Source organism: Neoarius graeffei, chromosome 22, assembly GCF_027579695.1.
Source record: "Neoarius graeffei isolate fNeoGra1 chromosome 22, fNeoGra1.pri, whole genome shotgun sequence".
Classification (NCBI taxonomy): domain Eukaryota; kingdom Metazoa; phylum Chordata; class Actinopteri; order Siluriformes; family Ariidae; genus Neoarius; species Neoarius graeffei.
Window position 1 is genome coordinate 6,729,981 of NC_083590.1, and position 16,979 is coordinate 6,746,959.

The 16,979-nt window shown below is 42.6% G+C and overlaps 1 protein-coding gene across 1 annotated transcript; it reads left to right on the forward strand.

Annotated features, from left to right (window-relative positions):
• The first annotated feature begins 1,668 nt into the window (after nucleotides 1-1,668).
• napsa (napsin A aspartic peptidase) lies at nucleotides 1,669-16,979 on the forward strand. The gene is made up of 9 exons (XM_060904273.1): nucleotides 1,669-1,826; nucleotides 4,924-5,080; nucleotides 8,447-8,570; nucleotides 8,678-8,796; nucleotides 8,886-9,085; nucleotides 10,725-10,847; nucleotides 11,590-11,734; nucleotides 14,502-14,600; nucleotides 14,799-16,979. The coding sequence occupies exons 1-9, from the start codon at nucleotides 1,756-1,758 to the stop codon at nucleotides 14,958-14,960; spliced, it is 1,200 nt and encodes a 399-aa protein (XP_060760256.1). The 5' UTR covers nucleotides 1,669-1,755; the 3' UTR covers nucleotides 14,961-16,979.

Here is a 16,979-nt window from a genome sequence, read left to right on the forward strand (position 1 = left end):
GCTTTGCGACAATGTTTATTGTTAAAAGCACTTTACAAATAAACTTGACTTGGAGGAAACCCACACAGACACGGGGAGAACATACAAATTCCACACAGAAAGCACCTTGTCGGCCACTGGGCTCGAACCCAGAACCTGTGCCATGACAGTGCTGACCACTGTGCCACCTAAGAACGCAGAGCATTTTTTAAGGATTTTCCACTAGGAGACCAACTGGTCTGGGCAATGCAATCACAGGCCCCAGAGTCCATGCGGCTGCACCTCTGCGGCATATTCTGTGATGCAAAGTGGTTCACCAATCACCATACAGACAAACACACTACAGTGACTACACAGCTATCAAGAGCAATTACCAAGCACAAATGTTATGTCAAAGACACTCAAAGTTACACAGTAATGACATTGGATTCTGACTTCAGCCATCTCAGTAACCAAATTTTAGTTCTGTTTCTCTTAACCAACATGATCTTGTGTGTATATCTTATAACATAGATCTTCGTTTTCCTTGTTAAATGTATACTTACATGGTACTTGGTTAATTAATTGCAACTGATTGAACCAAATGATAAGACATAACTTGGTTTAAGGGCGGCACGGTGGTGTAGTGGTTAGCACTGTCACCTCACAGCAAGAAGGTCCGGGTTCGAGCCGCGTGGCCGGCGAGGGCCTTTCTGTGTGGAGTTTGCATGTTCTCCCCGTGTCCGCGTGGGTTTCCTCCGGGTGCTCCGGTTTCCCCCACAGTCCAAAGACATGCAGGTTAGGTTAACTGGTGACTCTAAATTGACCGTAGGTGTGAATGTGAGTGTGAATGGTTGTCTGTGTCTATGTGTCAGCCCTGTGATGACCTGGCGACTTGTCCAGGGTGTACCCCGCCTTTCGCCCGTAGTCAGCTGGGATAGGCTCCAGCTTGCCTGTGACCCTGTAGAACAGGATAAAGCGGCTACAGATAATGAGATGAGATGAGAACTTGGTTTAAAATTTGGTCTCCCAGTGAAGCTGGTTTGGCATTGACTAGGAGACCAAATCTGGCCACTGGGAGACCATTTGGTCTCCCAGTAACTATGTTAAAAATGCTCTGTAAGAACGTTATGGAATATTTCTTTGCTATTTGAAAGCACTAATGCAGTGAGATGTGTGCTCCGGTTTCCCCCACAGTCCAAAGACATGCAGGTTAGGTTAACTGGTGACTCTAAATTGAGCGTAGGTGTGAATGTGAGTGTGAATGGTTGTCTGTGTCTATGTGTCAGCCCTGTGATGACCTGGCGACTTGTCCAGGGTGTACCCCGCCTTTCGCCCGTGGTCAGCTGGGATAGGCTCCAGCTTGCCTGCGACCCTGTAGAACAGGATAAAGCGGCTAGAGATAATGAGATGAGATGAGAACTTGGTTTAAAATTTGGTCTCCCAGTGAAGCTGGTTTGGCATTGACTAGGAGACCAAATCTGGCCACTGGGAGACCATTTGGTCTCCCAGTAACTATGTTAAAAATGCTCTGTAAGAACGTTATGGGATATTTCTTTGCTATTTGAAAGCACTAATGCAGTGAGATGTGGCGGCACCGCTGGGCTTTGATTGACATCAGAAGCGAGATGCTTTGATCGTGATCAATCAGCTCTGACGTCACCGGAAACAGCCGAGAGGTTCCGAAGTTTTCCGAAGCGGCGGAACTAACGGAAGCGTTCAGTCGCACACACACAGAGAGAGAGAGAGAGAGTCACAGCTGGAAAGTCGAGTGCGCTGAGTTTGCTGGCGGAAATCATGAAGAATCTCGGGCTGATTTTGATTCTGGGCTTTGTGCTGTTTGTCAGCAGCAGTGATGCTATAATCAGGTAACAATAATAAATACACATACTTTCTGTTTTAATTTGTATTTATTTATTTAAACACTCAGTGTGTGTGTGTGTGTGTGCAGATGATCCATGAGGTCTTGAGGTTTAGTTCTGTTGATGATTGCTGTGTTTCTGAGAAGGAAATAAAACTAATAAAGTGGTAAAGAGGTTAGAAGTTGTTTCTGGGTCTCTGTGTGTTCACTCTGATTAATGCATCATGTGTTTGGGATTAAAACACAAAGCCTGCTTGTGCAAGATCTCATTCACACCAGAATGCGTGCTTTCTTTATTTGCACTTTGACATTTTGTGTTTTATGGGACAGATTCTGAGGACGTTCTGAGCAGTGAAGCAGCCTGGTCAGGCCCTTGACTCACAGTTTCCTGTCTTTTTTTCCTTCAAATAAGTTTCGTTTTCGGATCTTTCACTGAAAAGTGAGCCTTGGTCTGCAGACATGATTTCATTTTGTCCTTCCTCGCTCCTGTTTTTGTTTTCTTCATAAATGAGGAAGTAACTGTAACGTTCATCTCCTAGAGTTAACTCAAAGTGCAGTCAGGTGTCAGCAGCCTCAACAGTATCAGTTCCACACCGAGATGCACCATAATGGCGTACATTAAAATCAGAGACAATCCAGGAGTCAGAGGTCTGTAATTTGTCTTTCTGGAAATTGAAAATCCTCCAGTGTTTATATATAGTATTGTTGACTATATAATGGATTGAATCAGTCACAGTTTAAACCTGACGGCTCTGCAGGTTGTCTGATTTCTTAGTAATCAAGGATACGGATGGCTGATATTTAGGGCTGGTATTCATTTACCATAAAGTTAATGCTGGAATTCAGTTCTTTGCTAACAATATTTTCACTTCCATGGTTAATGGTTAGAGGAGCAGCTTTGGGACCAGAAGGTCACTGGTCACTTGGGCGGCATGGTGGTGTAGTGGTTAGCACGGTCGCCTCACAGCAAGAAGCGGCCGGCGAGGGCCTTTCTGTATGGAGTTTGCATGTTCTCCCCGTGTCTGTGTGGGTTTCCCCCACAGTTCAAAGACATGCAGTTAGGTTAACATAGGACGGCCTTGGGCTGAAGTGCCCAAGAGTGGCGGCGCGTGCGTATGCAGCGGCTTTGCTCTCCCGTGATGAATTAAATCTTGTTGTACATTTGTGCAGTGACAATAAAAGCATTCTATTCTATTCTAACGCCCAACTGCTCCCTGGGTGCTGTGAGCATGGCTGCCCACTGCTCTGGGTATGTATGTGTGTGTGCGCATGTGTGTGTTCACTGCTTCAGATGGGTTAAATGCAGAGAGGAAATTTCACAAGTGTGTGATGAATAAAGTTGTGCTTTCTTTCCTTCTTTGGTTCAGTTCCCTGGACCAGCAGGAATGGCTGAAGTGCCCTTGAGCCAGGCACCAAACCCCCAGCTGCTCTGGGCCTGTTGTACATAACTCTGGAGAAGTCAAAGTCCCTCCCGTGCCAGAACCTGGTCTTCCCAGGCAGTCTCCTGTCCCAGTACTAACTAGACCCTTTAGTCAGTATCTCACTTGGCTGCGACAGCCTGCGACTAGTTGGAGACACAACAATTGCGATAAAATATACGAATTAGAGACAATTTTCATTTGGAATCACACTGAATTGATATTCACATATTTTATCGCAATTGTTGTGTCGCAGACTATCGCAGCCCAGTAAGATACTGGCTGAAGAACTTGCACTTCCTGTCTCATGGAAACTGACTTGAGAAGGGTTTGCGACAGCTTTGCGACACCAGCGATGCATTTGCGGCTATTTTGAGAGAAATTTTGTCACACAAATTTTTTGAACATGTTCAAAATTTCAGCAACGAAGGAGCGACACTTTGCGACTCATGCGAGGAAATTTAGAAGCCCCACGAATGTTTCAAGACTCTTTTGAAACTCTCTCGCGAATGACGTTCGCAATTTGTCGCAAGCTATCGCAGCCCAGTGAGATACTACCCTTAAGGCTCACTGGGCGATGCCGATCTCCGCTTCTATAGCCCTCAGCCTCTCACTTATTGTACAGTGTGGGATGCTCTGGTAACCACAAGAGTTTGACTCCCCACTCACATCTGTATTGCAGCACCTTGCCAGATGCCAGTAGGTACCATTTTTATGATGGTCTTTGGTATGACCTGACCATGAGTAGAACTCACAATCTCCTGGTCAAGAGGCAGAAATGCTAACCATTAGGTCAGCTTGGCTCTGGATAATAGTGTCTGCCAAATGCCTGTAATGTACTAACGTATATTGATGACATTCGCCATCCTGAGGAGTGAAATTGTATGATCGAGTTTATGGTGCTTCTTGCCAAATTGTTTGACCTTGACATGTTCTTCCCTTTCAATAAAGAACCAAATGCAGATTCTGCTTCATTTCTCACAAATGATGAAAAAAAAAAATTAAATTCTGAAAAAAACGTTTAATCCAACATTACTGAAAAAAAGCCTGGTTGATTGGATTTACTCGACACGTTGTTCACTACAGTATTTTTTTTTTTTTAATATAAGTGTGGGTTTTTTTTGGGGATTTTTATTATGGTTCCATCAGAGATGTGAATGCATTTAAAAAAAACCCCAAAAAACCCCACTTATCAACAAGAAAACAAGTTTAAGCGCCGATTCTGATAATCGGCTCAGTTTATCAGCTGGGCCAATAATCATCAGTCGACCCCGAGACAACAAGAGTGGGACAACATGGCATAGTGATTTAGTAGTGTGTGTGTGTGTGTAGTGCATCTAAACATAATCAGCTAATTTATAAATTAGGTCAATGTGATAATTATCACATCACACGTCTCAAACACATCTGTACAATCAGTAACACAATCACTTTTGCTAACAAAGCGCCAACAGCCTTCAGTGATTTTTCTCCAGCTTTTACAAAAACGATAGTGTTTCCTGATGAAAAGGAGGGAAATTTGAAAAAAAACCTATTTTTATTTCTATCCTGTTACTTTGTCCAGTGATTAAGTAAGAAGTTACGGTGATAATGATCTGTAAAAGTGTATCGTGATGTTATGACATTATGATATTGATATTTATTTGGTCATGTCACAAGAAAGTGTTCTCACTGGATGTATTTCAGGATTCCTCTGCAGCGGGTGAACTCTGTACGCCGCACGCTGATCGATGATGCTCTCGCTCAGGGCCAGCTGAAATCATGGGCTGAGGAAGGTAGTGATGTGGAGTGGAGCACGGACACTGCTCAGTTTCCTGTGGAGAAACTCTCGAACTTCATGGACGTAAGCAACACCTTGACCAAAACTCCTGAACGACACCGCTAATAAAGTTTTATTTTGAGCAGCATTTCAGTGTTTCCTGGAGGCAGTAGCTCCTTTAAAGGGGATGTGTTCTGAAGAACTCATTAAGACCTCAGAGAACTGTGTCAATGTGGAAAAGGGGTATAATATAAAATGTCTTCACAGTGACCTGGACATTGCTCTTACACCCAGTCAGATTTTTATATATTATATAATGAGGTGCTGCTGAAAAGCGGAGTCCCAATGAGTGTAAAATGTGTTAGTAAATAATCCCACTTTATTTTTTAAAAAGTAAATTAAAAACTAGATAGAGACGGTGACTAAAGTCACAGTGATTTATGCTCACTCTTACAAACCAGAATGTCTGGTCACTGTACCCTATAGATAGAGAATGATGCTTAGTGAAGAAAAGATCTCGTTTTTCATGGATCATTCTGGTTCCGTGATCCAGATCAGCACCAAAAGTCATAGCAGCATAATTCAACCCAGAGGTAGTATTCTTCATGTGAAATTTGGTGATTGGTTGAAAACTGAGGGAGAAATAGCATCCTAAAAACATTAGGAGAATAATAATAATAATAATAATAATAATAATAATAATAAAGTAGAAATATCCTGAGTGAAAGTAACACGTTGTGCCAGCACTGCTAGAGCAAATTAATAAGCGCTGGATAAAAACCCATCTATCTTATGTAAATAAAGATACAAATTTCATTGTCCGGTGGTCAAGTGTTTGAGATATGTTGCCTTGCACTTATGATCAGACTCCTTGTGGTGGTACTCAGACGTCGATTGTATGTACGGTCGTCGTACAGCTGCAAAAGCCACCAAAAATCATGCTGATACTTTACCATAGTCTCTTAAGTATGGAGCTTTGCTATCAGATATATATTACTAATATTACACTGCAACACGGGAGTTCTTGATTAATTCTCTACAACAGCAGCTCCGACAGTCGTGCAGGTTTATATTAATGCGCTCGTTCCGATCCGTTATCGTTTCTATAGTAACAGTTCGTTCACAGGGGCATGAACAGCAGATGTTCTGAATAAACTGATTAAGAATGTGTGTAATCGTTGATATGGTGAAGTTTTCTAAAAGTAAGGAGAGATGTGTTTGTGTAACACTGATGGAAGAAGTCTCCAGTGTCAGAGCTCTATAACATAGGTGAAGCTGGAACTCATATCTTTAGGACAGAGGAGTTCATGCTTCTTTGCAGTTCCTCAGTCACATGATGTGACGAGGCTGGTAAGGGAGCAATTGTTTATAGCTGTTATGACATATGAGAGAACAGGAATTAACTCATTTCACAGAACATTACCGGTAACTATCAAAAAAGTCAAAGTCCTTCCCATGCCAGAACCTGGTCTTCCCAGGCAATCTCCTGTCCCAGTACTAACCAGGCCCTTAGGCGCATTGGGTGGCACCAATCTCTGCTTCTGTAGCCCTCGGACTCTTGCCTATACAGCTAGGGTTACAGTGGGGGGGGCAGGTCCTCTGGTAACTGCGAGAGCTTGACTCTCCACTCGCATCTGTATTGCAGCGTGACTTGCCAGATGGCAGTAGGAACCATTTGTTTTTTTGATGCTCTTTGCTATGACCCAACTGCAAGTAAAACTTATGAGCTCCTGATCGAGAGGTAGACACACTAACCACTAGGCCAACTCATGGTACCTGTAACTATAAATGGATAAAATGTATAACATGTCATTCTTTACTTAGTAAAATTGTATAATTGTTAATAAATTGCTGTGGAACAGGAACTCTTGGGGACATGATGTCTGTGAAGATTCTCAGTCATCCAGGTCATAGTAAACTGTGGGTGGTAAAAGAGAGCAACTGGACTTGCTTGAAGATTCTTGAAGATGTTTCACCTCTCATCTGAAAGGCTTCTTCAGTTCTGTCTGACTAATAGGGAGTATCAGGTATTTATCCTCTCATGGATGAAAAGCAATCCTAAGGTGTCGTTGAGTCATCCTGTTGGTGTGGGTCACTGGGGGCTGGATGTGAACGGCCTAGAGAGTCGTTGGGGTGATCAGTGGGTTGTTGGTTCTCTCTGTCCTCCTGTGAGTCACTGAAAACAGCTGGATTTTGGTGTGCATTCAGTTGTCTGGGAAGTGTGCCAAGGACTGCATTGTAGATGGCTGATAAATGATGTCTTAGACCACCACCTCTGTTCAGTGATGGCTGTTCCAGGTTGATAAAAATGGCTTCTTTAACTCCTCGCTCATACCAACGATCCTCTCTGGCTAAAATGCGTACGTTGCAATCCTGAAATGAGTGTCCTTTGTTGTTAAGATGAAGATAGACAGCAGAGTCCTGGCCTGAGGAACTGGCTCTCCTGTGTTGAGCCATGCACCTGTGAAGCGGTTGTTTTGTTTCCCCAATATATGAGTCCGTGCATTCCTCACTGCACTGAATTGCATACACTACATTGTCCTGTTTGTGTCTGGCTATTCTGTCCTTAGGGTGGACCAGTTTCTGCTTCAGGGTGTTGCTGGGTCTGAAATGTACTGGAATGTTGTGTTTATAGAAGATCCTCCTGAGTTTCTCAGATAGACCAGAAATGTAGGGAATGACAATGTTCTTGCATTCGTTTCTGTTATCCTCCTTGTCTGTTATGTTCCTTTTTCTGCTCTTGAAGAAAGCCCAGTTGGGATACCTGCAGTTCTGAAGTGCTTTCTTGATGTGATTTTGCTCCTTCTCTTTCCCTCTACCGTTGTAGGAATTTTCTGAACCCTGTGTTGCAAGGTCCTAATGACCCCCAATTTGTGTTCCAGTGGGTGGTGAGTGTCAAAGAGTAGGTACTGGTCTGTGTGTGTGGGTTTCCGGTAGACCTTGATGCTAAGGCTTCTGTCTTGTCTAATGTGTACATCACAATCCAAGAAGGCTAGATTATTCCCACTGATATCCTCCCGAGTGAAATTGATGTTGATATCCATTGCATTGATGTGCTTAGAGAAGGCTTCCACCTCATGGGTTTTGATTTTAACCCAGGTGTCATCCACATATCTGAACCAGTGGCTGGGAGCAACTCCTGAAAAAGTGGTCAAAGCTTTATGTTCCACTTCCTCCATGTATAGATTGGCCACAATAGGGGACACCAGTGAGCCCATGGTGCATCCATGCTCCTGTCCTTAGAAACTTTCATGACCGGTCTCCTCAGCGATAATACCTGGTACTCCCTATTAGTCAGACAGAACTGAAGAAGCCTTTTGGATGAGAGGTGAAACGTCTTCAAGAATCTTCAAGCAAGTCCAGTTGCTCTCTTGTACCACCCACGGTTTGGGGATGTGATGTTATAGAAGAGTCATGAACTTGTACTGAATGTTCCTGTAATGTTCTCAGGCTCAGTATTTTGGCACGATCAGCATTGGGACTCCGCCGCAGGAGTTCAACGTCCTGTTCGACACCGGCTCCTCCAACCTGTGGGTTCCCTCCATCCACTGCTCCTTCTTTGATCTGGCCTGCTGTGAGTAAACAGGGCAGATCTCTGCAGGACACGGCATAACTCAGTCCACAAAAGAGTTCTGACAGAATTATTGTCATCTAAAGGAATAAATTCTCTCTCTCTCTCAGGGCTCCACCATCGTTATGACTCGAAGAAGTCAAGTACTTATGTAGAGAATGGTACCGAGTTCTCCATTCAATATGGCAGAGGAAGTCTGGTGGGTTTCTTCAGTCAGGACACAGTCGTGGTGAGCGTCCTACATTCAGATGGAATGTGTTTAACATGTTTAATCGCTATTAAAACTGGTATATAATTTGTGTGTGTGTGTTTGCGCAGGTGGCAGGTCTGAGTGTCCAGAATCAGATGTTCGGTGAGGCGGTGAAGCAGCCGGGCTTGGTGTTTGCCCTAGCAAGGTTCGATGGCGTGCTCGGCATGGCATACCCGATCCTGTCAGTGGGAAAAGTCCGACCCGTGTTCGACTCCATCATGGCTGGCAAACTACTGCAGCAGAATGTCTTCTCCTTCTACATCAACAGGTCTGATTTCACTCTGCCTTCTGGGTGTGGTCAGGATCCTGATCAAGTCCTCACTTGTATAGATCCAGATAAGCGACAAACACAACTGAACAGAGATGGCTGTTGTTTTAATGCTTAAAGATTAATTCACGATGATAATTCAAAAAAGTTGAAATGGGTCAAAAGTCAAGTCTAAGTCCTTCCTGTGCCAGAACCTGGTCTTCCCAGGCAGTCTCCCATCCCAGTATTAACCAGGCCTTTAAGGTGCATTGGGTGGCACAAATCTCTGCTTCTATAGCCTTCGGCCCTTCGCCTATTACACAGCTAGGGTAACAGTGAGGGGTGGGTCCTCTAGTAACCACGAGAGTTTGACTTCCTGCTCAAATCTATATCGCGGCGCCTCACCAGATGGCAGTATGTACCATTTTTATGATGGTATTTGGTATGACCTGACCGTGAGTACAACTCACAATCTCCTGGTCAAGAGGTGGACACGCTAACCACAGGCCAACTCGTGGTCATCAAAGTGGGTATGTTTTAAAGATGATGAAGAAACACGGTCTTCTTTAAACATTTCATTTCCATCGTTTATTTTTATCAGTGCGCTAATCAGACCAGAGACAATACGAAGTACAATGAAAAGCTGGTGAGAACTTGTAGTTTTCTCAGCAAATCTCTTTCACCCTGTAGCTCATTTCATCTCTGGTTTGATGCTTTCAGCTAAAAAACATTATTCACATTAATGTGTGTGATTGGCTGAAGCAGAGGATCTGCTCCAGAAGCCGACTTCGTTTGTGTGTGCTTTGGGATTTGCTGGGTCTTGTATCTGGTTGCTGCGCTCTGGGGTTGGGTTGAGTTAGTTTTGTTTCGTTTTATGTTTCAATACAAAAGGATGTCTTTATTTTTTCTTTAGGACAACAGTATCCAAACATCCCAGTTTACCAAAACACTCTACGCCCAGATCTGCTCCTTTATCTAATTAAAAAAAAAAACAATTTACAGAAGGTTTCACTAAACTTCAGCCAAGACTTAAACACTGAGACCGTGTCTGAGTCCCAAACACTACTGTTCCATAAATGTGGGGCCTTGTAAGAAAAGGCTCTGCCTTCTGATATAGCCTTTACTATATGAGGTACCAACAAATGTCCTGCACCTTTTGATCTAAGTAGGTGTGGCAGGTCATAAAGGACCAGAAGTTTGTTCAGGTACTATGGTACAAGACCATTCAGTGCTTTATAGGTCAATAGTAGTGTTTTGTAATCAGTGCAGCAGACAGTAAGGTGTTACGATAATCCAACCTCGAGGTAACAGGTATCACATGGTTGGTTGTATGACTGCAGGGTGTGGCAGTTTGATTTCCAGCGCCATCGTTTTTGCAATTTCTTCCAGTCGTTACTTCCTTTTTTAATTTTGCTCAATAAATGCTTAATAACACTAAACATTTGTTGGCCTTTCACCTCCCACATGACATTTATTTCATTCTCAGGAGTGTTTTATAGATGAGCTCACTGTGTTTAAGTTCTGTTTTTCTCTTCAAAAGCAAAAAAAGGTCTTCCTCTAAACATTCGTCATGACTCACCACACCTTGCACTTCTGCTTTTTCTGGTGCACACATTTCATATGTGGACTGAACTGTGTGTGTGTGTGTGTGTGTGTGTAGGGACCCTGAAGCGGAGCTTGGAGGGGAGCTGATGTTGGGTGGTTTTGATCAGCAGTATTTTGAAGGAGATCTTCACTACCTCAACGTCACCCGTAAAGCGTACTGGCAGATCAAGATGGACGCGTAAGAAGTGATCATGCACCACACACAATCTTGTAGATCTATCATTGTGGGGACCCAATGACATAATACATTCCCTTACCTCTTACCCAAACTTTAACCATCTCACCTTAGTGCCTACCCCGCCCTTTACACTAACCCTACCCCTTAACCCCGCCCCTTATCTTCATTCTAACCTGAACCCTAAACTTCAGCCTTCACCCTCACACAGCCCTTTGAAGAAGTGAGGACCAAACAAAATGTCCTCACTTCCCAAAACACACACAGCTGTCTCACACTGCTTTTACGTTTTTTTTTTTAAATTTTTATTTTTATGAAAAAGTGCTGTCTGGTTCACTTTTCTGAAAGGCTAATCTGAGACACACACACACACACACACACGGTAACCATGACAATGCTCTTCAGTCTTATTAATACAGATGGAATAAAGATTGGACATCACCTCACATCCTGCTGAATGTCCCAAACACAAACACATGCTGTCATTGTAAGTTACAGCAACATTGGACTGTTTTCAGGTCATTTCGTTTTCCCACTGAGCTTCACGTTCATGTCGTCTATATTGGTTTTTCTCTTGGACCCCTGAACTGTGACTTTATTAGCCAGGAGGTAAAAAACAAAAAGAGCTTTGTGAACTTTAAAAAAAAAAAAAAAGTCCACTCCCTGTATTATTGCACAAAGAATGTGAGAGCAACCTCGTGTGTGTGTGTGTGTGTGTGTGTGTTGATGGTGTGTGTGGATGCAGAGTGGAGGTGGGAAGCACACTGACACTGTGTAAGGCTGGTTGCCAGGCGATTGTTGACACGGGAACGTCCTTGATCACGGGGCCGGTGGAGGAGATTCGAGCTCTGAACAAAGCCATTGGGGCCGTCCCTCTGATCATGGGGGAGGTGAGTGCCGACACATACTCCCATGTCATACATCATTGCAGTGTCATTCTATTAATTTTGGGAATAACAGAGAAAATAAGCAACAAATCCAAGTGATGTGATTCCTCAGACTGATCGTATGATGCGTGTGCATACGATTTTTTCCCCCAGTTTCCTACTCGCAACTTTACTTCCTACCTGCGACTAATTCCCATTTATACAACAAAAACAATAGCATCTTAAAATGAAACCATGCTTGCACTTATCTTTTAACTCTCATTAAATATGAATAGAGACATGAGGAGGAAGTTGCGGAGGTGAGTGTATGTAGCTAGTACAGTCAACTCGCTTTGCTAATCTGATCTGAGAAAGCTAGCATGAAGCCGAGTGCGCATCAAAGATAAATAGGCTTTTTTGCAGGAGTGTTGTGTTTCAATGGTGTAGCGGTGCAGTCGGTTGTTGGCTGTATACTTTGGCTGATGAATAATGTTTCTTATCAGAACTTAAAACCAGAACGTCAAGGATGTAGTAACTCATCTGCCCTGCCATCAGAATGACCATGACGACCAAAACATCAAACAGAACTGAAATGTGACGATGTGAGAGAGAGAGAGGACCAACCTCTACGACAAACTGTTCACAACAGGAACATCAACAAAGGATTGTTTTGTTCCCCGAGGGAAGATCGACCCAAAACATTGATCAGAACCAGGGCTTTGAACCGGTTCAAGGAACGAAAACGAAAACTGGGAACTTTTTCTATTTCACATGGAACAGAAACGAAACCAGAAACTTTATTATTTTTTATGCTCCGGAACAGAAATGCTTATTAAAAATAATGGTAACCGGTTAATACCGGTTTTTATTTCGTTCCTCAAAGTTTCTGTAGCCTACAAATAAAAAAGTCATTCTTCTCCTGCGCAAGTTTCTATGACCTGCTGGGGTTCACTTCCTGTGTGACGTTCGCTGACTGAATGGAGAGAGCGGGAGGGTGGACTATCACGTCTCCACATCTTAAATAAGAGGTAAATATTGCAGTCTATCGTTATTCAAAAACGTCAATTTCAAACACGATATCAATATATTTGTCCACGTTAATGAGAGGCTCGCGAACATTAAATGACATTAACCTCTGTTAGCCTATCAATGCATAGGGCCTGACTAGCCTTTGGTAACACACTAAACGAATTCTCTTTCATTTTTGGCACTTTTTCTGTTTGTGTAGATGGGAAGACATACTGAGAATCCAAATCACCAACATTTGAAATAATAATTGTTTCGAATTATTTCTTGTCTTATTTAATGAAGGTTGTAATAGAATTAGCCTACATTTGGCTTAAGCTGGATGAGACAGAGACATAATTTTATAGCCATTTGTTAAACAGCTGACAGGGAACGTAATTAACCGTTCCGGGAACGAAATTTTTTTGTTCTAACCGGTTCGGGAACGTCTATTTAATCGTGGAACCCAAAACCGGAAACGTTAAAATTCCGTTTCTGTTCGGAACGAACCAATAGGAAGAAAATTCTGGTTCAAAGCCCTGATCAGAACTGAATTCGCATGATAAATGAGAGACGAGAGACAATTCTAGTCAGAAGGAAATGTGTTAAGTGACCTAATGACTGATTTGTTAGGAATAAATTGACAATACAATGACCAAGTGTTGTGCAGAAGGTTGAGTTCTTTTAAATAAAACAATCAGAACTGAAATCCATCGGGAGCTGAGGGAGGAGACACGGTTTAACTAAAAATAGTGGTAAACAAAGTGTTTACAACAGGAAAATCAACAAACAGATGATCAAGTTTTGTTCCCTGAGGGAAGATCGACCCAAAACATCGATCATTATTATTTTTTTTATTATTATTTGGCCGTCCATCGTTTCAATGATGACTCGTTGTTAGGTGATGCAGGAACGCATGTGGGCCATGAGACCTGTCTTTGATCGGCACAGCCTCTGGCAACTGGGGCAGATGAAGTCTGAATTAGTCGCAACGGTATGCCATCTCTCATGAGCCTGGATGTAGTCTTTTTCTTCTTTTCTCTTCCACTGCATTCTTTGCCTTCTTGATGGTGCAACACCATTTTCCTCGGTCAAGGGCCTGCCTTTCCCAAGTGAAGTCATCCACTCCAGCACTCTTCATGTGTCTTTTGAGGACATCCTTGTATCTCAGTTTCTGACCTCCACATTTCCTCTTGCCAGTACTCAGTTCTCCATACAGGACTGCTGACCCAAAACAGCGATCAGAACTGAAATCGGATGAGAAATCAGAGAGGAGATACAATTCTAGTGAGAGGCCTGGAAAATTCATTAATTTGGCCTAATTAGTAACTTGTTAGAAAAAAATTTGACAAAACAACGACCAAGTTTTGTGCGGAGTGATGAGTTCTTTCAAACAAAACAGTTGGAATCGGAACTCCGTGGTGAATCGACAGAGGAGATACGATTTAACTGAACTGTGGACGACGGATGCCATACCATGGCAACAGCTCATCGGCCTTATGGACAGATGAGTTTAAAAAAAAGGCTGTCCAGGCCACGCCCACACGAGGCAAACTGTAAGAGACACGAGTGACTGTTCGTGTGGACGCAGGTTTAAGCTTCTACACTGTGTGTGTTAATCGTCCTCTCTTCGTCATTTCTGGTTGCACTGTTTCTCATTTTCTGACAATAAACGATGTCAGTGTTGATGGGAGGAGTCAAGGATGTTGATGGGAGGAGTCGAGGGGGTAACTGTACACGTAGAAGACGAGACAGGGAAACTAAATGACCCTTCCTCTCTCTGTAGTACTGGATTAGCTGCAGTAAAATTCCCTCACTGCCGGTGGTTTCCTTCAATCTGGGAGGGAGGATGTTCAACCTGACTGGAAACGACTACATCTTTAAGGTAACACACTTCCTGTTTTTGCTCTATTTACACTGTCATACTGTAGTTTCTGTTTGATCTGAAGAGCTGCGTCTGAAAGTTTCCTGATCAATCTGGCGAAGGCGTGGTCTGGACTTACAGTCATGAATGACTTTAGATACAAAGTTCAGAATGTTGCTGCAGTGAACTAAACCCCCATGACTTCCTCTCTCGGTTCAGTCCACACAGGTGGGCGTGAGCATGTGTGTGTCTGGGTTCATGGCGATGGACATACCGCCCCCTGCTGGTCCTCTCTGGATCCTGGGTGATGTCTTTATTGGCCGTTTCTACACCGTCTTCGACAGAGACAACGACCGGGTGGGATTCGCTCCTGTCAAGTGATTCCACTAAACCTTGAGGTTGTTGATGAATGTATGAGTCCTGATGTTGCATTCCTCATTTACGCACATAGATCTGAGTAACTCTGTAAGAACTGTGTCGTTTCAGTCAAAACAATTAAACAAAGTCGGGCGGGGGGTGGGGTGGGGGAACAGGCCGATTAAAATCACCCCAGTTTCTCCGAGTGTAATTCAGTGGAGAAGTCAAACTGCACCATAACTCATTTTTCACTGTAACTTATATTTGCTTTCATCAGAACATTTTCACAAAGTTGAATGTGTAACAAAACTTCTCTTAAGCATATCTGATTAAAACGATGCAAGGTTAACGAGTCTGTTACACAAACCCCAGAACCATCTCATTATCTCATTCTCTCTTCTTCATATACACACATCATATCCTTTCACAGACCTGAGCAACTCGTTTGAGTTTGATGATTAAAAACAAGAACGTAAGGTTTATTCGTGTCCAGTCACCAGAGGGCGCTGCACCAAGGTGCAAGGCCCTATTGTTTTTCTAAGGATTCTTCTTCTTCTTCTTATTATTATTATTCATTTTCTTCAAGACTTTGAGTTGGTTCCCATGGGTGAAAACTCATGAAATTTGATACACCCATCAGTCCTGGCCACTGGTACTCAGGGATAGATGCTTGGCCCTGGGTGTGTCTGGGGGACTCCATAGCGCCCCCACGTCATTGAGACTTTTGCCTGGTATATAGTTTCACCTATCCATGTCAGATTTGGTAGGTGTGTAGAGAGCCCCAAGACAAACAAAATTGTAATGTACCTTGTATTCGCCATACTTAACAGGAAGTGAGTTATTTTTGGTTTTGTGCATTTTGACACGTGCTATATTTTGACGTTCTCCTCCGAGGCAGTTTGTTGGATTCATGCCAGATTTGGTAGCGCGGAGTTTCTCGGGCCCTTCACTGCCACTTGCTCTTTTACTCTTGAATATTTTTTACTGAAGTCAAATTCCCATTTCATTCCTCCACATTTCTGTTTGAACATTTTGCAAAATTTAAAAAAGGTTGTTAAAAACACACAAGTTTATTTTGATTTCTGAAAAGAATGCGAGATGATGCCATCAAAGGAGCGTCAAACAGACACAGTTAAGGGCTACGTCACGCTGCATGATGTAAAAACCACATGACGAAAAGCAGCGCAGGTTACATTATCATTAATAATAATTAACATCATTAGTATCATTAGAATCATTAATATCAAGGACTTGGATTAAGCAACACTGTGGATCCTCATCTCATTTTATGTTATGTTTAAAACACACAGCACAGATCTTGCGCACGCTGTAATTTAATCTTCTGACGAGCTTTCATTTCTTTTTATTGTTTTGTTCAAATGTGTCCAAATCACACGATGGTCTTAAATATTGAGAATGAAGTCTGAGAACAGGGCTGCTATTAAACCTTCAGTTAAATTACATTCGACTTTCCTGTAGAAAGATTTCAGAATTTTGTATTTAAAAAAAAAAAAGTACCAGCTGAATACAACACATGGACCATGTCTACAGGAACAACAGTGGGGTTTATTTTAAAAAAAATCTATTTATAGTTACATGTAAAGCCTTATGAAACCTGTTTGACTCAGTCGTTCACCAGCCTCGCTTTCGGTCGAGATGTAGAAGAAAAATGGAAATGTGACTGAATTATAGAATTAGGACTAAACTGATTGATGAAATCAAACTGATTTTCTATCTCGCTAGACGTTTTAAAAAAAAAAAAAAAAGAGAGACTGGTGGAAGTTTTTAAGGTTGTTGAATATCTGTATGTCTGAGTTCCTGAAATTGGTCGGACTTTTTCAGATTTATTCATCAGCTTTGACAGGTTGTGAAGTTGTGAAGCTTCCTGTTTTGCACAGTGACTGAAAACACTTTTGTCTCTGAATGTCGTTATCACCAGCACTGTTTAATTTGGATGTTTGAGCTCATTGTTGGACCGAGACTTGGATTTGCTCTGCACTGGCTTTCAATAAACAAACAAATAAACGTGTTTATTCTAACGAA

What these genes read in the sequence shown, in the direction of transcription:
- napsa (XM_060904273.1), top strand. Translation starts at nt 1,756, where the DNA reads ATGAAGAATCTCGGGCTGATTTTGATTCTGGGCTTTGTGCTGTTTGTC. An exon ending in AGCAGTGATGCTATAATCAG is followed by an intron (nt 1,827 to 4,923) that starts GTAACAATAATA and finishes GATGTATTTCAG; the next exon opens with GATTCCTCTGCAGCGGGTGA. An exon ending in TTCTCCTTCTACATCAACAG is followed by an intron (nt 9,086 to 10,724) that starts GTCTGATTTCAC and finishes GTGTGTGTGTAG; the next exon opens with GGACCCTGAAGCGGAGCTTG.